Source organism: Lepisosteus oculatus, chromosome 15 (assembly GCF_040954835.1).
Source record: "Lepisosteus oculatus isolate fLepOcu1 chromosome 15, fLepOcu1.hap2, whole genome shotgun sequence".
Taxonomy (NCBI): domain Eukaryota; kingdom Metazoa; phylum Chordata; class Actinopteri; order Semionotiformes; family Lepisosteidae; genus Lepisosteus; species Lepisosteus oculatus.
In genome coordinates this window covers 32,735,950-32,756,668 of record NC_090710.1, presented here as the reverse complement: position 1 = coordinate 32,756,668, position 20,719 = coordinate 32,735,950, and the positions used below count along the sequence as shown (strand labels likewise).

At 39.1% G+C, this 20,719-nt stretch overlaps 1 protein-coding gene across 1 annotated transcript; it reads left to right on the top strand.

Annotated features, from left to right (window-relative positions):
• The first annotated feature begins 1,728 nt into the window (after nt 1-1,728).
• LOC102687993 (immunoglobulin superfamily member 3-like) lies at nt 1,729-20,426 on the top strand. The gene is made up of 10 exons (XM_015364494.2): nt 1,729-2,141; nt 3,020-3,397; nt 5,889-6,299; nt 6,393-6,791; nt 8,813-9,205; nt 11,579-11,953; nt 13,404-13,799; nt 14,289-14,681; nt 15,263-15,655; nt 17,788-20,426. The coding sequence occupies exons 1-10, from the start codon at nt 2,066-2,068 to the stop codon at nt 18,030-18,032; spliced, it is 3,459 nt and encodes a 1,152-aa protein (XP_015219980.2). The 5' UTR covers nt 1,729-2,065; the 3' UTR covers nt 18,033-20,426.
• Nucleotides 20,427-20,719: the final 293 nt, after the last annotated feature.

The window sequence follows — 20,719 nt, the reverse complement described above, 5'->3', positions numbered from 1 at the left end:
CCCAACTGCTCCAGGGGCGCTGTATAAATGGCTGACCTTGCACCGTGACCTGAAGCTTCTCTCTGTGTCTGTGTGTCTCATGGAGAGCAAGTTGGGGTATGTGGAAAAGACAAATTCCTACTACAAGAAATTGATCTATAACTCCCTGTAATCAATAATGGTCATTTATAATTAGGATGTCTGCATAATAACTGAGTTTTGGCTGCCTAGCAGTTCTCATGCCATTGAGGCCACTGAAGAGAAATGGAAGCCTTTTAGTTTTTAGCACCTTCTGATGTGCAGCTGCAAATAGAGGAGTGTGTGCTTTTGAGGAAAAGGGTTAGACAGCCTTATACCACAAAGCAAGAAAGCAATTTAACACCGCTGTTCACAGCTCTATTCTACAAAAGCCCGCCATACTATTCAGTTGCTGAAGCCCAGTTTTGAACACTCCGAAAACAATCTTATATACACAAATACAGTAAAAATAAAATAAAATTAACTACACATTTCAAAACAAAATCCTAACGCTAAGTGTACCACCTCAGTCTGGCCATATTCTTTGATCCACTAGGGATGATCTCCCTGTGAACACACGTATGGAAAAGCCACCAGCTGTTCTGTATGCAGACGTGACAGGCTTCAGCCCCAGTGTCGTCGTCACTGGCGCTCTCCACGGCCAGGAGCAGGACAGCCCTGTCAGAGAGGCGATGACCTTTCCATCTCCAACACCTGACAAATGCCTCGACCGTTCTGCGTGAAGGGAGAGGAGAGAGGGTAGAAAGCCTAAGAAAAAGTGAGCCGTGCGCTAAGAAACTTGTGCAGCACCCGCTGTGGCCGTCGAAAGCGGTCGTGAGACGCGAAATTAAACGTCTAACGGAAGTGGTGGTGTTTTACAGCAGCAGTGTCATAGTGCTCGCATGAGAGTCTTCTGTGACATGCGTCAGTAAGAAATCCAAAAGTAGGGCTAAAGATATATTTAAACTATAAGGGATCATGTTCAGGGTCTCATACCTATTGCTCTGCTCCTGACGCTAAACAATATAAAAAAAACCAAGCTAAAATAATAATTTGGAAATAAATTAAGACAACAGACATTCACAAAGAGACAGAGAGTTCATTTCTGAAAATGAAACTAACAGTTTTATCAGGCAGTCCACGGTCTGCTGCCCGTTTTAGCGTCCTAGTGTTTTTACTAGTTCTTCAGACATCAAATGCAAGGAAAGTTAAGGCAACAGCCAGGATCTTAAAGGAATTGCGTTATAAAAACCGGAAAAGAAATAATTTTGGAGAAGTGACACATCAATAAAATCCGTCGGCTGGCCTTGAGACCCGGCGCCTGGTATCAGCGGTGCGGTGATGTTTCGTTACCCTACTTCTGCTTCCCGCTCTCTCGCTTCCCCTTTCGAGCAACTTCAAACAGCATCACAGCAACAAGGAGATGCTGATTTCAAGACTACTGTCTCCATCTGGTCTAGACTTAAAGACACACACAAAAAAAAACCACGACAAATATAATTAATTATTGCCTGAGCTACTGGATTCATATCCAGTATGAAAAAAACGAATTCGCAAAATGAGATTAAAAATAATGTGAACAATATATACTTTCAGGACGTCTTGAAACTGTAGTGTGGAAGGTTATTTAAACGCGATTAGTTTAATTGTAAATATATTTAGCTCGGTGATCTTAGAATGTAACATTTGTTTAATTTATGAAAAATAAAATAAGCAAAGAAGGCCAATACACACCGACCCCCCCTCTTAATTACCCCCCGCACTCTCCCGTCCTTCTACTGCCTAATGGGTGATGACAAAATAAAGTGCGACTAAACCAGCAGTTTAGCGAAAGTGTCGACATGCCGGATAGGGTCTGAGGGTACATGCACGGCACAAGAGTAAAAGCAACAATATGAACACAATAGTCTTTGAGACTTGATACTCGTCTGGGCTGGTTGCTAAATTTTTTCCCCTTTCTGAGCGCTAGACGAAACTAACCGCATCTAATCATTTCCTCCCGCCTCTGAAAGAGGTCTTGTCGCCTGAACTGTCACGAATACTTGGCTTTTTTCAAACCCGAGGCAGGATGGAGAGCTCAGCTCTTATTATGAATCACTGTAGCATATTTGTTCTGTGGTCCCTTGCTGAGCTTCTGCAATGGGGTAAGTCCTGCTCACCTGCTCGCCTGCACCGTCGCACAGTACATGTAATAATTCGTGGGGTTCAGCTTGATCCATTTAAACTTTATCAGGTGAAGTACTTGTTGTATTTGGAGCGTGACCCACCTCATCATCCCCATGGGAATAGGAGTTTTCGCAAATCCTTCTTAGTCTCTGAAGGTTTTAATACATAATTAACTGTTGGGGTTCTTTACTTCAGCCTTTGAAAATGAAATATTTTATTCTGTAGTTCAATATAGAGAAAAACCCACTACGAGCTCCTCTGTCTTAGTGGTCTCTCTATGAAATAATTGTATTGTTAACAACAGATTTTAGAATTTTAGTGATCTTTTTTTATTCATTTTGTTTTGATATTGTGGAATTATTGGAAATGTAGTGAACATCATACAGTATATTACTACGTGTTATGTGTTGGTATACCACGTCAGAACAGAAGATGTCTAATGCAAAACATCAACATTTGTAAAAGATCAAGTAGAGGTTAAATTCATACTGAAAAGTTGAAAGCAAGAAAACACAATGTTATGCCTGTTGAATATTATATCTGAACAAGGCCTAAGAGCTATAATATTGTGCTTTTTCCTTCTACTTTTCATTATGGAATGAACCTCAGCTTGTTCCTTTGTAACCTGTGTGCTGATGAGCTCCCTTTATGAACCCCTTGAGAAATAACACATACTGTACATACTCCATTGAAAAATGACTGCGATTGAAATGTTTAACACTGTAACTCAAAAGTAGAAACTAGAAGTAGATCACAATCCCTCAGTTTATGGTTGAATATATAATTGAAATTATACATAAACCAATATCATGTATAAAAACTTTCAACTGTTATTTTTGCATTTCTGTCTCACTAGATTGCTGTGCAGGCCAGAGACTGGTCCAGATGCAGGAGGGTCCATTATACAGAGCCAGAGGTTATCCAATTACTATCGCTTGCAATGTCAGCGGGTTTAAAGGAAGAACCGAACAAGATTTTGAGTTCTCCATCTACCTTCAGGAAAGACCGGAGCAAGAAATAAAAATAATCAGCACACAAAATCCTGGAATCGCATATGCTAACTATTTTCAGAGAGTAAAGGATAAAGAAATTGAAATTGAGAGAAAAACGGGTTCCTCTGTACTGCTGCACATCAAAGATCTGCATGAAAGTGATGAAGGAGAGTACGAGTGTTTTACTCCAAATACTGATGGAAAGTTTCATGGGGTCTACAGTGCCAAAATGAACCTCACAGGTAAGTTTTTTCAGTTCTATTGCCAATGGCTGCTGTGGGTGCTATTACTTTATATACATATATTTATAAGCAAACTGGTGCACAGTAAAAACACAACAGTGTGCGATTGACACCAATAGCTGATAAGGCACCTTCAAGCCTGACAGATTTGCTGACTCTTGAGGTAGTATTGTTTCTTGGGATAACACAACAGTGATCTCATGTCATGTGATTTCATTAAGATACCAGGTACTCAGTAGTCAATATTTGAGGTGAGATATAATTCTTACTATTAGTTGATTAAGAATCTGCCCCAAGAGCCCTTCAGAAAACATGATTTTAATTAATGTATGAATGGCAAAAGGTCCCACCATGCCTCATTTGCTTTCCTGAAGATTGCCTGGCAGTGATCAGCTTGATTGACGACAGCCTGTTTGTGAGAGAAGAGACCCAGAGAACACAATGTTCCACATCATCAGTCAGCGGATTAGTACAGAGAAACAGGGAAACTGGGTCTGAGAGGGATAGGCCACATCTTGGAAGGAAGAGGGTCACTGCAGTGGTCCAGAGCCATCACATCTACCTGACAGATCTGCAGGAGAATGTGGCTACGGCAGGCACTTCCAGTTAGAAATCGTGCTTGCATGAGCAGAGCAGCCTGAGCGCTCTGAGTCCATTCGGGGAAAATGATAACAGTTGTGAAGTTGACTCTGTGTATAGAGTCTAGAGACTAGGGCTAGAGAAAGATGTGAATTGTTTTATGTACTGATGGATGCCCTTGACAGATCTGACCTCAGACGACATGTGCAGAGACCTCACACTGGGCCTTAAGCTTGTCATTGCGATCGAGTCATTGCAACAGTGTTGCCACAAGTTACCGATATGGGCAGCTGTACCCGAGAAGTAGTTTCATAGTGGTTGCATCTTAGCACCGTCACCTTTGGTGCCAAAAACATATAATGATTTCTGTGTTTTGTTCACTCATTCACATTTGATATACTGTACCATGGCTTTGGTATTACAAAACGTATTACAAATACAGTAAAAGCACTGATTTTGGGGGAGTTGGAATTTATAAGATGAAAAACTCTAACTACATATAAGGGGGTAACCCCGGTGTAACCCCGGCATCCTGGCAAAATTTCCCCCTGGCCTTTACCAATCATTGCCCCCTAATAATCCCCCATCTCTGAACTGGCTTCATCACTCTGCTCTCCTCCCCACTGAGAGCTGATATCTGGTGAGTGTTCTGGCGCACTATGGCTGCTGTCACATCATCCAGGTGGGGCTGCACACTGGTGGTGGTGGAGGGGATCCCCATTACCTGTAAGTGCTTTGAGGGGAGTGTCCAGAAAAGCGTTATATAAGTGAGAGCAATTATTATTATTATTATTATTATTATTATATAAAAAAAATGATTTAAAATAATTATTGCGCTGCAGCTTTCAAAGATTGGCCAGTCCTCTAAGTGAAGCAATAAACTATTTTATGCAACAATTAGCTTAATATCACCAGTGTAGACATGTCATGGAGTTGACAGACTGGATATAACAGAAGGATATAAAAACACAGGAAAACACACACACACTCTCTAATTAAAACCTAAAACTACATTTTTTTTCACAGCCATTCTCCTCTGTGATTCTTGCTTCCTTTCCGCATCGCTCTTCCCTGCTGGAGGAGCCAGGAGGAGGTGTGTCAGGATTCCGCCCTGCACCCCTGCGTTGGCTAGGTTCCTCTCAGGAAGATTCCCGGGCCATGCTTTTATTTCTTCTTCATTCAAGTTTTCTACCAGCTTTATCATTCTTCCAGACACACTCTTTTTCCATTCACCTCTTTTATGTGCTAGATCCTAAGACTTTACGTTTGCCTGATCGTTCATTCTTTCCCTCCTCTTTCACCAGAGCTCCCTATTGCTTCCCTGCTCCTCGAATAATAACTTCCTGGCGACAACTGCCTGGGAAAGACATCAGATTTAACTGAAGAAAGTTACGTTTTCTGTAAACTGAAGTACTTTTAGGTGTATGAATTTCTTAATTCCATGACCATGTTAGCTCCGTATTATCACTCCTACTCTGAATCTGATGGAGGAGACAAAATATTATTTTTACTACATTATCATGAAGAATAAAGCAGCCATCTTGCTTAACTAGTTATTAACATATTTGACCTTATTTTTTAATTTAATCCTAAAGAGCCACAAAGGAGATGTTTTTGAATGTAAAAATGTATGACACCTTGTAAGCTTATTATTTGTTCCTGAAAAACGTTAGAACAGAAAAGATAAAACTAAATAAAAAACAAAAATTATGAAAGAAAATAAATTTGCTGTCTTTTACATAACAGTCCAAAAATCACTTTGAAACACTTAAAATTTTCGATCCTGCAATGTGTGAAGAAGAGTACACACTAAAACGTTAATGCTGTTTTTATAACACAATATACAGCTAGTTTACTGCTTTGAAGCTGGAATAGAAGAGGTCATTGTAAATGATCTGGATGTCCTTTACAGTGATTCAAGACACGCTGACGGCATCCATGACTACTAAGGCTCTTCATATGGAGGAAGGAGAGACCCTGCAGCTGGAGTGCGAGGTGTCGACTCAGACCTTACAGCACACACACACATCTGTCACCTGGTACCTCAACAAGACGGGGCTGCAGCCACTCGAGATCCTCTCTCTGATGAGCGACTTCACCCTCAGGCCGGGAGCAGAGTTTGAGCACAGATACAGGTCAGGCCACATCGGGCTCGATAAAATCGGCAGCACCCTGTACAGACTCACAGTCGCTAAGCTCCTGGCGTCCGATAAGGGGGATATTTACTGTGAAGCTGGGGAATGGATTCAAGACCCAGACCGTTCCTGGATAAAAATCGCTTCCAAAAGGACAGAGGCAACTGCTCTTGATGTCCAGAGCCTGGGTGAGCTGATTTCACCTTGAAGCACTATTATTCTCACTCCACTCCCTATGTCTTTTAATAGAAATGTAACAAATCTTTTTATTACGTTTGTAGGATCTGTCACCGATACTTTTACTGCACATATTGAAAGCTCAGGACCAGAATTTAAAGAGGGAGAAACTTTAGAGATTAAGTGCAGTGTGGGAGTCCCAAAAGCTCTAGACCATTACTTCTCGGTGGCTTGGATGAAAGAGGGCCAGGAACTGGCTGCAGTCGGACCCACAGGTGTCGTGATCGTGGGAAATACTTATGCAGAGAGACACAAAAATGGAGAAGTGCAAGCCATCAAGCAAAGTGACAGAGATTACATCTTTACAATCAAACACATCAGAACAGAGGACCAGGGAGTGTTCACCTGCAGAGTTTCTGAAGAGGAAAAAGGCGCTGATGGACGTTTATCAGTAAAGGAAAGCAAAACATCCAGTGAAATCAGAGTGGGGGTTACTGCCAGAGGTACGTTTTCCTGCTGTCTTTTAAAATAGCATCAAGCATTTTTGTGAACAAAAGTTTCTTTTAAATTATCTGCAACAGAACCAATGAAAAATAAGACAATAACACTTCTCCCAAATTACTACAACCTCCCTCAGTGCTACATCCCCCCAAGTTTCTTACTGAACGGAAAACCACACAGTTAGACTGGAGATGTCAAACCCGAGCCAATCAACAGCACTCTGGCCCTTCTAAAGCCCAGACTGCCCTCTCTCACCCCACACCAGGGATCTCAGAAACAGAGATAAGCTAGTTTCCAACCGGTTATTATTTGGAATACACCCTATACAACTTACGGATTTTATCCTCGGTTAGGTCCTTTGTGAGAACTGTGGAAATGTGAAGTGTGATATTGCTGTTGTACCACTGAGCAAGGAACAATGCCCAGCTCTATAAGTGGGTGCAAATGTACTGTAATTCATTTTGGATAAAAGCGTCAGCCACATATTAAAGTATGCCTCATATGAGGTTTGTGACATACTTAAGCCATATTTGGTGTCTGTGATTTGTAGTTAGTTGTCCCACGGTGATGTGTTGGAAAATACTGATCTACAGTATGATCTTGAATCAGGGGAAATAAGCTTTTGTACTGTATTTGTTCTCTTAATGATGCAGAACCACTAGCTTCACAAGACATTTAGGGTACTGTTGTTAAGAAGATGTTGATCATGGATATACAACCCTTCTTTTGATCACAATCTTATTTATAATATATATTTATATATTTATGCACAATACTTGATTCCCACAAATGCCTACCTGCTTAAAGAGAACTCCTCAGAAAGCAGAAATATCTTTTGTTTTGCACCAGTTTTCATTAATACTGTCTGTGGGTGTTCCAATCAGTTCTGTTTACCACAGGAAGGTAAAACAAAAATATACAATATGTTTATACAGTGCGCACCCATGTCCTGGAGAGCCACAGTCCTGCAGGGTTTATAATCTTGCTTTAAATAAACCGTAACGAAAGAACCTTTATTCAGTGCACATAGTAGATGTTTCAATTAGGAAGTTACCGTAGTAAGGTGAAATGAAAACCGAAACATGCATTGGCATTCTGAAAAGTATGTTCTGGCTATAACTATAATTGTCTAGCTACAGTATAACTGTTACAGCTGTGAGTCACTGAAAGAAAGCTAGAAAGATCTTGTTTCTGCCTTTGCTCCATCTGAGCTCGTTCTTTTAATGACTTTATTCAGTCATAGTTATTTAACCTTAATTATCCATTTTCAATCCTTAACCATTGAGGAGTTTAACTTAACTTATATAAACTTCACTTATATAAAATTCCCATGGCTGTTGCTCTCCTCAAACAATAGGGTATAAACCAGATTTAAAGCTTCAACCACTTGATTTTATATGTTAAAGTCTCAGACGAAATAGGATTCTCTGTTGGGGCTCTACACTCCTGTATCATGTATCAGATGTAGATCATAGATTTTCTAACAACTTAAAATACAAAGTTTATTGCTATCATTGCTATCAGATCACTTCAAATGATACAAAATTAATTAATTTATTAAATGTAATTAATTAATAGAAAATGACTTGCTGTTGCAAACACTATTTTAGTTTTTCCACCAGCTGTATTATTTTTACTTTTTCTTTTTACCAGTAAAAAATACTGTACATCGTATTACATGAAATGGATATCTTTACTTTTAGAACTACAGTGCCTCAGTGTGTGAAACAATGGAACAAGTAATTTCCATGCTGAATAATAAAAAGAAAAAAACAGATCATTTTACATTTACCGTATCTGAAGAAGGCTCCACAGCTGAAACGATGTGTTTTTGTTCTAACTTTTTTGTATTGTCTCTATTTGATGTAATTATGCCAATTATTGATTTAAATGAACCACTAAGATTACTACTATTTTCTCATCATGACCCTTAAAGCAGTTTAAACTCCATCTTAAACACCCAGTTGTACGATACACTTTCGTGTCACCTTTCTCACCAACTAACAATATTCTGCTGACCCAGAGAGCACCCTCAGAGTCAGTATTTCGAATCACACGATCCAGATCAACGAGGGAGAGCCTCTTCAGCTCACCTGCAAAGCTGCTGGACCCACAGGGCCGTTATCCATCGCTTGGCAGCACAAAACCAGCGAGAACACCGTCAGGGACGTCATCGGCCTGCGCTGGGACGGGCGGCTGGAAGAGGGCGCTCATTACCGCCAGCGCGGCCAGCGCGGAGACGATTGCGCAGTCCGGATCGACCAGGGGTCCTTCCTGCTGGAGGTTCCCAACCCCCTGCCGGCCGATGCGGGCTCCTACAAGTGCATCATTTCAGAGTGGGCTGCAGGGCCCAGTGGCGACCTCCAGAAAATACAGAGCACGTCCCAGGAGGCTTCCGTGGTTATTAGTTCTCTAGGTAAGAAAGTATTATTACGCTTTCCGGGAAAATAACACCATGTCTTTTACAGAGAAATGTAATGAAGGCAGCAAAAACAAAAACATTTATAGTCTTTCACAACATTTATATACATGACATAACGCATGTAGGTATTCTTTAACTTGTGACTTTTCATCTCTTGTTGGTTGAAATACCGTATCATAACCCAAACTTGTACGAATTTTGGGGCAGTGTGAAATTAATTATTTCACATTTGAAAGAAACTACTATATTACTATAATATTCCGTTATGACTAATTAGCTGGAAATGACTTTACAGTTGATAAAAGACAATACTAATCTAATATTGTTCTTATAAATACAATTACAAAATTCAAATAATTTAAGTATAATAATAATTCCTTAAACTTGTAAAGCGTTTTTTTGGACATTCCACTCAAAAAGCTTTATAGGTAATTGGAAATCCCACTGCTGCCATCAATGTGCAGTCCCACCTGGATGATGCAATGGCAGCCATAGTGTGCCAGTACGCTCCCCACACATCAGCTCTCAGTGGGGAGGAGAACAGAGTGATGAAGGCCATGATTGGTAAAGGCCAATGGGAAATTTGACCAGGACGTCGGGGTTACACCAGTACTCTTTTCGAGAAACACCCTTGAATTTTTAATGACCACAGGGAGTCAGGACTCCAGTTTATGTCTCATCTGGAGAACAGCACCTTTTTACAGTATATTGTCTCTGTCACTATACTGGGGCATTAGGACCCACATGGACCGCAGGGTGAGCACCCCTTGCTGGCTCCACTTACACCTCTTCCCAGGAGGTCTCCCATCCAGGTACTGACCAGGCTCAGACCTGCCGAGCTTCAGTGGGCTGCCCGCGGTGAGAGGTTTCTGAAAAAAATTATTATTCCTGGAGTTTTTGACATTCTGCTCACTTGAATAAGTCTTTCTCAAAGCTCAGGCTGAGCTCTGCAGCCCAGATGTTGCGAGTCTGAGCCTGGCTAATATACTGTAACTGGCTGGCTGTCTAGGATTCCCGAAGCAGCAATGCACAGTTAGTGGAGAGCCAGTGGGAGCAGAGCAGGAGGTACAGTGGTCAGTCGGGGCTCTCAACAAAACAAAATAACAGCCGCGCGACAGTCCAGGTAGCCTGGTGTATTGCACTGAGATCAGTGAGAGATGTGCAGCCCCTCCAGTCAGAGCTGTCTCTTCTGTAGGAGCTTGCAGTATGTGGGTGACTGCACTGAGTGGGTGGGTCACAAGAGCATCTGACTATCCTCATTCTCTCCTTGGTGTGTGCCGAGGCATGTGAAAACAAACTGATAACTCCAAATGACCATATAAGCATTTGCTTAAAGATTCAAGAAATGTTGAAGACGATTTCAATGTGAAACCGTTGGCAGAAGCAAACTCCAATCATCCGTTCTTCCTCTAACAGCTGGATACACCCTGCACAGGACTCCAGTCCCTCACAGGGCAGACACAGACACGCACACACTCACACCACGGCCCAAAAGCCAATTAACCCACCAGCATGCATTTAGACTGTGGGAGGAAACCAGAGCACCCAGAGGAGACCCACACACACTCCACACAGATAGCAGCCCAGGTCCAGAACTAAACCCAGGGTCCCAGTACTGCAAGGCAGCAATGGTTACCACTGTGCCACCCCAGAGCACAGTAAACTCATTCACAGTAAATTAGTCAATGGCATTGCCAACTCATCTTTCAATTTAGCACTTCCAGTTAACATCACCTTTAACAAAGACATATTGCTGGATGTTTAACTTTGTTTCATTATTCACATATGATGTAGAATTAACAAATATGGCTATGGCTATGTGTTTATTTAAGATTAGATCATTAACATCATTTTGAGAAGATGTCTAATGCATGTGAATGGCGGAAATAATGAGCACAAGTAAACAGATTTATTTTTATCTGTTTTGTTTCATAACTAACTGCTCTGGGGTGTAATTCATGCTGTTAATAAATCCTTAAGGGCAAGATATTTGCTGTACAATTCATACATCTTTATTATTTAAATGATTAAAATGTAATATACAATAAAGAGTCTTTTTGACATTTGCAAGATTATTTTCTTTGCAGAAGGACTACATTTTGATCATTTTTTAACCAAATGTAATCAGTTTTAAAACAGCACTTAAAATCTTTCTGCAATGGCTACAAATACATCATAGGTGGGACATTACAAATCTTATTAAGTTTCTATTTAATTAATTCTTTGTCATTGAGGATTTAATATAAAACTATTATTTCTTTTAAACCAATCATATTTCTTTCTGTAAGCTATTTACTGTAGATGCCTTCAAGCTCACACAATGATTGTAATGTTGATATTAATTTTCATTTTCTTTTTTGTTTTCAGATTCGCTTATAGAAGCAATTCTAAGAAGTCGCACAATGCATATTAAGGAGGGTGAAAACTTAGAATTGCACTGCACAGTCAAGGGGCCCCAGGTCCCGTTGTCCATTACCTGGACATTCGCACAGAGCGGCTCATCATTACTGGAGAACATTGTGTCCCTCCTCTACAATGGCAGTATTTTGTGGCATAAAGAACTCAGTAATTTTCAGATTAAGACTTCGGTGCAACAGAATGCAATAACCTCCATTTTAAAAGTGTCCAAAAGCCGCACCGTGGAAGCAGGAAAATACCGGTGTGTTGTAGAAGCGTGGTTCAGGGACTCCCTCAGAGCAACGAAACTGTCCAACGAACTGGCAGTGCAAGTTAAAAAGCCAGGTAAGTGAAAACATACAACAAACAAGAAGAAGAAAGGAGAGAGAGAGTGTCTTTATTACCCCTGGAGGGGCAAGTTGTTTTACAGCAGCAGTGTTGGTGTACAGAGAAACAGAAGAAAAAAAACGACAGGAACAACAATATACATATTTGCATAGAATTCGGTTGACGGAATTCTGTCTCTTTCTTTTTACTTGAGCCTGCCTTTGTATCCTTTTTAACTTAAAAAAATGAAAATAAAAAAAAATCAGTAACAGAGCCACACCGGTATTATATGCGTATAGAACTGTTTAGTTCACAAAAAAAAGAGAAAATTGTCATGTTGTGGAAGTTTGTGTGTTTTCTTTTATTTGTATGAGAGAGAGGTTAAAGAGAAAAAAGTTTTGGTTTACACTGGTGTTAACAAGTGTTAAGAAACGATATGGCTACTGTATGAATGAGAACTTCAGTCTGTTGGTTTTGGAGTTGGGTAATCGGTGTCTGCGTTATTATTAAAAAAGGGGTGTGAAGGATCGTCACAGATGAATTTAGCTTTAGGCAAAACACGTGAATGATAGATGGAGGAGAGGGCTGGAAGATCAGCACCAATGACCTTCTGCCCTATTACAAGCGAGGAGACAAGTGAGAGGAAGCCATTAGGTCTGTCTAACTTGTTTGCTTTTTTAGCAGCTAATTGACTCGAGGGTCTTGTCCAACCATTTTTAAAACACCTCAAGCTGTTGTGAGAACTTGTGACTCAGTAGCGTGTTTCACACCCCTGCTGTTTTTTTTTAGTGAAAACATGCTGTTGTGGCATTTTTCCTCATATTCCTTGTGTGTCTGTACAGTGATATGTGTTCTCTTGGTAACTCTCAGGAAAAAAAATCCTAATCTGAAACACAATTTAAGCTCTTGTTGTAATAGTACAGAGTCTCGTTGTAACACAAAACTAATGTGACAGTTTTGGTTTGCATTGAATGACTGTTTTCTTTACAGTTGTGATATCAAATCAGGTATAAACAAATTTTTTGCATTTGTGCAATTACACGTGTGCATGTTTCTTTAGCTGGGATAATATCACAGCACAGCAGTGGCTCCATCTCGGCACAATACAATTCTGCTGGGGCACATTATTCCTATTGCACATTACTTCTTTAAGCAATACTGTATATATTCATATGTGTGTATGTTATGCTTACATTTCTGTGGTTTCATTGTGTTTTACTGAATCCAATTGGAAAGTAAGTTTTGACACATAAATTGTTCCTGTCATACTGTTGAAGTGTCTCTTATGAAATGATGTATGAAACATACGTCTAATTTCAGAATGACCAATCAAAGAACAGTGTTGTCTCATGTCATTGTAAAATACCACCACTGTTGCTCCTTTAAAACATCTGCAATTTTCATAGTAAACAACTGTGTCCTACTACTTGTTAATCTCTTGATACTCTGACCTTTCTTCTTATTCCAGACAGCAAGCTATCCATAAGCAGTGAGCCCAAGGAAATAGAAAGTACTGTAAATGCCAATGTGGGAATAGTATGTAAAATATTAGGTCTTACTTCTACATATTCTCAGTTTGCCATATCCTGGTATTTCAACAAATCCGAGACAGGAAAACAAAGTGTTCTGAAAACTGACCGCAACCTCATCCTGGAGCCAGGAGAGATTATGAAAACTAGGGAAAATAAATACCATCTCCAAAGGGAATCTCCAGATTCCTTCAAACTGCTCATTCTGCAGACAGAGTTCAGTGACAGTGGAAAATACATCTGTGAGGTTGAGGAGTGGTTACAAGACCCCAGCATGAACTGGTACTCACTGTCACGGAGGTCCTCTACAACAAAGCTCACCATTAAATCAACAGGTACGTCACACTGTTGTGTGCCATCAGTTTTCACTAAGCCTTGGTCTTCTAAAGCAATTATTTTTAACAAAAGAATAAACTCAAAATTCTTCAACACTTCTGCAGGTCAGGGGTTTTACACACACAAGAGGATCAAGCACTGATGAATTTCAGACAAAGCATTTGCTGCTTTGATGAGAACAGTGAGAGGCTAGTCAATTGGTATTATGGTCTGTGTTATTACAATTGAAAAAGTATTAGTTTCTAAAGTCACAATTTCAATTATTCTAGATAATTAAATGAATTATCTGTGGATGAGGTTTGGTGTTTGGCTTCAATTTGATATTCATTAAGCATCTCATTGAACCATGAAGGATCCATTACATGAAGCTAACAAAGAGCAAACTGAAGCAGGCCCCTGGACTCATTTCACAGCCGCCCAGATTTCATGGTATTCTTGAATCCCCTGCCAACACTAACTGTTTGGGGAACATGTCTCTCCTCCCGCAGAAAAAAAGTTGAAAGTCATGAAGGAAAGGGCAGAAATCACGGTACGAGATAGCGAGGACTTCATCGTCAACTGCACCATCAACAGTGATGTCCAAGAAACATCCCAGTTCTCTGTCTCCTGGTATCGTGTGTCAGCAGCTTCTGAGAAGACACTCCTACTGAAGTGGGGTAAAGATTTTGTGCTTCAGGGTGGAAATAAAGAGCTTTGGAAGAGAGCTCAATTTTACAGCTCTGCTCGCAATACGCACCACCTAGTAATCCGGAACGCCGATGTGGCCGACAGCGGAAATTATTCTTGTACGGTGGAGGAGTATGAGCTTGACGGTGAACGTCGCTGGCAGTTACTCTCCAATGATGAATCAGGGTTTACTAGCATTGTTGTACATCATCCAGGTACGACACTATCTACCTAATTATTCATTACTGTTTAACTGCATTGCTAGCATCTTAGCTAGCAGGTCTTAAAAGTGTGGGATGTTCTCATTCTTTCAGCATGAAATATGACTAATAGTTCGCAGCACTTTATTTAACAGTTCTGTATATACCTGTAGACATGAAAGTGCACAGCCTGGATTTGTGAGTCTGATATTTTTCCCGAAAGACAAATTCTCACTAAAGACAACAGATTAATGGACAGTGCTCTTCACATGCTCGCTTATTGTAATTCTAACTGTACACAAAAGGGATGAACAGTAACTATCAGGCAGTTTGCAGTCTGTGATGATGTGTTAAAATATATATTGTTTATTGAGTGGGGTGTGATGTTAGTGTCCAAGATGTTTTTGTTGACTTCATTTGAAGTTTTATTATAAAAATTAGCTCTACTATCTACTCAGAGGTGGTGTACAAGAAATATTGGGTTGACAAAGAGTGTTCAGACATTTGGCACTGATAATGAAACCGTCATTGTGGCATGACTGATTCCTCAGTGGTAAAAGATTAACCTCATGATCTGCGTTCAATTTCATACACAGAGAGCAATCTTCAAGTCTTTAAAAGGAATGAGAAGGTCAGCATTAATGAAAAGCAGAGTGGGTTTACAGTAAACTGTGACATTATCTCATATTCGGACAAGAGGTCCTTTTTTGAGGTGACGTGGCTGAAGAGGTATGGAGAAGAGGATGCTCAGCCCATCTTCAGGGCCTTGCGAAGTTCCACCCTTCAGCTGCTCCCCACAGCCAGACAGAGCCTGGTGTTCAACAGGCTTTCTCCCTGGAATTACAGCCTGACCATTCCCGTGGCCAAAGTGACTGATCAGGGCACCTATTCCTGTCAGGTGGAGGAGTGGTTGTTAAGTCCAGGCAATAAGTGGTATAAAATTGCAAATGATACATCTGGAAATCTAAGCGTTACTATTACAGCAAAAGGTAAATACATTTCCTTGTTCTTCTGACTTTGACACACACAGGACATACTCATATAGTATGTACTTTAGCATACAGAACACCAAACTAAAGTGCAGCTAAAGCTTTCTCATTGGTGATCTGAATTCATGTGTTAAGCTGCTTAGAATTTGCCTGTCTTATTTTAAATGACTCATTTAAAGCATGCAGTTTGTACAATTATTACTTATATAATTATTACTTATATACCAAGAAAATATTTTCTTGGTAATCATGACCTCCTTCTTCTTATATTTAAGGAGCTTCTTGTAGCAGCTCTGGTTTCTCTCGTGGAGCTTTCAGATTCTTGATAAAATTTGCATGCAGCATAGCTAGACAGTCGCCATGGTGATAACAGTGACTTCAATGACAAGAAATAGGTTAAACTCATAGTCTGACAGGAAATGGACTAGGTTTCCTTCTTTCATTGTAAAAGACCTTCAAGTTGTGGTCTGACCTTAAAAAGCTTGACTTGATACAGGCCTTGAATGCCTTAAGCATAACAAATTTGAATTCTCATTACTAACTGTTTATTAGAATAGAATTTAATTTTTTTCTTAAAGTGATTACTGAAGTTTTATTTTACAGATGGCATACGCCAAAGAGCTCTAACCTATTAATAGTTGTTTTTCTAACCACTTAGTAATTAGATTATAGTACAAGATGTCATATCCATTGAACAGTTGCAATGGAGATTTGAATACACAGAAAATACTTATACATACTATATATCCAGTACTGTTTAGCATAATCAAAATTTGTTTGCAATAGAGAGTGTAATTATAACGTCACATTCAATTGTACTGTGTTTCCACCATTAAAATAGTAAAATATTTTACCTGAAATGGTAAATAAATTGCACTTGCCTTGCAATGGGAAGAGCTGACACAGTAACCATGGATTAAATATGGTGAAATTACTTACAGAACATATTCATTGCATGGCATGCACTTGACAAGTGTGTACTTAAGAATTTTGAAAGTTTGTGACAAGAGAATATTAGCAGTTATCAGGCAAAGCAATGCCTGAGTCACAGAACAAAAGAGTAATCAGACGTATTCATCACATGGTTTCTGCCCTCAGCAAGTACCATCCTCACTTCAGCAGCGTGCTTGTCTGTGGAAAGGAAAAGAGTTTTAAAATAGAATTAATTAAGCGATCACCCTTGTTGGATATTTGAATTTGCCTCATCTCCTGTCTTCAGCTGCTGAGCAGAGTAGTAGAGGAGTTATTGGCACATGTACATGTACTTTGGAACTCTTATTCACGCTGATCTCTTGGGACACACACAGTACAGCAGACAGTGCATTACAACATAATAAATAGGAACAACAGGATTAATAAATAGGTAGTAGTGAGAAACAAAACATGGTAGACCATACAAAAAGTGCAGAATGCAGACATGCATTGAGTCTGAGGCCCTGCGGTTAGCTGTTGAGGATGTGTCCTGCAGTGGGATAGAAGCTGTTCTTGAGTCTAGTGGTAATAGTGGGGTACCGCTGGCCAGAGGGCAGGGGGAGAACAGTTTGTGGCCGGGATGGTTGGGATCCTGTGTGATAGATTGAGCTCACCGATTGATGGTCAATCACATCCTGTGATCCTCGGTGCCAATGCCACAGCCATTTGTAGTGTGTCTCTGTCGCGCAAGGTAGTATTGAAGCACAATGAGCTTGGCACCAGCCAGGCAGCTTAGCAGCAGAGGCTCAGTACTGCAGCTCAGAAGCTGAAACACCAATAACGCAGTGGAATCTAAAGGAATATACTGTATGTGTGTGCCCATAGCAGAAATATTATTCAGCATGAAATTAAAAAAAAAAACTAACCCTGTATTATTTATAATATTGTGTCATGCTTATCAGTCATCAGTTATCTACATTATCCATATAAATGCTGGCAGTGAAGATGGAGGCAGTCAACGCAGAAGTAAATTTTGTAACATACAGTAAATACTTTGTGTGAAGAGTGGGTCCCACTTGTTATAAAAAACAGTTTTATTTCATTAAACTCCTTTGAAAGAGACAAATAAATATGAGAATATAGTTTTTGAATTGGATTAATGTTGCCTCTGCAACAGCATAAGCAGTTTGTTCACTAATTCTCTTTCCTTTTTTTTTCAGAATCAACCGTATTCTCCACTGTTTGTGAGTCTCAGCCTCTTTTTGATTTTGTCTTCATCTATCCGTTCATAATCATCATGCTGCTGATCACTGCGATACTGTATCTGCATTATAAATTGAGGAAAGCTGGTGGAAGCTGCTTGTCAAGTAAGAAAAAAGAGGAAAACTCCCTCTGGTCAGATGATTGCCCCCTGAAACTCAACCCAGTTTCTACTGATGCTGCAATCAAAAACAGTGACGCATAAATGCAAAGCTATCCTCTGCTTTTCACATAGGAGTAAAATATGGACAAAGCATCTTTATATAAAAAACACAAATGTTGCTTTATTTAAAACAAAATATGACCTTTCAAGAAAAGTTAAACTGTTCACAGCCTTTTTATTCACAATTGGCTATGTGTTTTCAGCAAACATTTATTGCCATTGAAGAATATATATGCATGCTTGATATGTAACAGGCTGTGAGGATTTGCACATTTGCGTATAATGTTTTGAAAACGTGGTGGGATTGGATTAGAAAATCACCTTTCTTTTGTTTTGATTTTGCATAATCAGCAATGAAAATTTGCAGTACACAGTGCTTAAATATAATTATGAACTTGTGTCATCTCTGTGAATACCAAGAAAGAACGAATGTCTCAATAATACAGTTCTACACCATGTGGCCTTTAGACAGCTATAAACACACTTGGACAGGTAGTAATCAACAGAAATTAACAAGAACTACACATGTATTTCAATATAAGGTATTATACTGTATACTGTATACGGTATATGCATCTTAGTTAGCATTTCTGTTATTTCACAGAGTTATCAATCCATTTGCATTATATTTGCTTTTGTATTTTGGTGAGTGAAAAAAGAGATTAATTACCAAAGCAAATATGAAAAGTTTGTACTTTTGCTTCTTAAAGTACTTTTGCTTTTTTCTAAAATTATGATTTTCCTTTTGAGGAATTTTTTGTATATTTAAAGTATAAGTATGATTTAAGAATTTGTATTTGAGAGCAGATTGTGACATCCTTTAATGGAAAGAATAATGGTATATTTTTCTTGCACAATATTTAATATTTTAGATTTTATCAATATTTTGTAATTATCTGTGTGCATGTTTACATTTGTGATACTCAGGGATTTTATGGATAATAAAGTCATGCTATATGGGTTGTGTAAACATGAAAGTTTCCATCACCTGTATTGTGATTTCACTGTTTAAAATCAAAATGTCCCAGTTGTAAATTAATAGATGATATATAATTCATACAGTTTCTATTTTTTGTTTGTTGTATATTAAGATAGACAATTTTATTATCCCTTTTCAAAGTTTAGAAACAAACCATTTTCTGAAATTTCTAGAAGCACAATAGCACTGTATTTTTAATCACATTCAATATTCTGGATATGCTTATCCGAGCAAATGTTGAACATTTGAGTTAAATATACTGTACCTTCTATCCTTACCTCAATAAACTATATTTGTGTGGTAATAATGGCTGTAATACACATACAGTATTAGTATTACAACCAATGTATTGGCATACCTGTAAGAAATATATAACTTGTCTTTACTCTTAAGCACACTGTTCTCACACAATTTTGGAAAGTCAAGATTATAATATTGTGTCATGCTTATCAGTTATCGGTTATCTACATTATCCATAATGACAAGGGAACTCCTGATCTAAACGGTTTATCCTGCAAGACAAATAAATCTTAGAGTGTCATGTTTCATAAGAAAACCTGACCTAGCAAATCGTAACAAAAATAAAAAAGTCAAACAAAAAAATATATGGGAAAATGTATTTATACACATGAAGCAATTACAAACAAAATGACAGGATCCCAGACTGTGCCACTGACAAAATGCTCCCAAGAAAACTACGAGACCGATTTAAATTGGGCTGAGATGCTGTTCAATAATTGGAAGAGACACAATACATAAAACACATGACCAGCCTATCCCTCTGTTTTACAATTATACCAATCACCCTACAGTACACCACTCCCTCCCACTGCTCACAGAAATAACCATCTGGAAAGAAAAGGAGTTACATGGGGGTTGGGTCGGATACCATTATGACTCCATGTTCGGGGTGTGAAATGGCCTTCACTTTTTAATGAAGCACACAGATTTGCGGGGATGAATATTGATGATTACTGCACGTGTACATGCAATGTTGAGTACACAGAGAGAACAGATTATCAATGTCTCCGATTTGTTCAGGCCAGTCATTAAGAATTAGGTTTCATATACAGTATTGTTCTGCAAATGACATCAACATCTCAGACACAACTGGCAGTTGCCTCTGCTGCTGTTATAACTGTGCCGACTGTTAATAATACAGCTTAGCCTGGGTCAGAGAAAAACCAACTTCGTCATTTAGGAATCTTCATTCATATTGATCAGACCCTTCAAAATTATAACCTCACCAGCTCAAGGTAAACAATACATGAAGAGTCAATACGATTTTGTCGCTATTCCTTCACTTTCAGCAATCAAATCTAATTGAGTCACTGTTAGGTGTCCCACATCATGATATTTATTCATTCCTCTCTTTAAATCCATAAAGCTAAGGTTACATTTTCTAATGCAAAATATAGATCTACCAGCATTTACTGCTGTGAGTAATCAAACTGGCTAAAAATCCGATAGAAAACTAAATAGAATTTTCTGTATAAAGATGGAAAAGCAGTTCATGATCTTTTCACTGTAACATGTAGACTATGCTTTATTAACAAAAAACTGAGAAGACACTTTATCATATGGGTACCTACAATAAAAAAAAATTGACAATAAAAATATACTTTGTTAACATCCATCCATTTTCTAACTCCTTCATTTAATTAATTGTTGCATTGGAGCCAGAGCCTATCCCAACAAGCATTGGGATCACGGCAGGGCACACCCTGGACAGAATGCCAGTCCATCACAG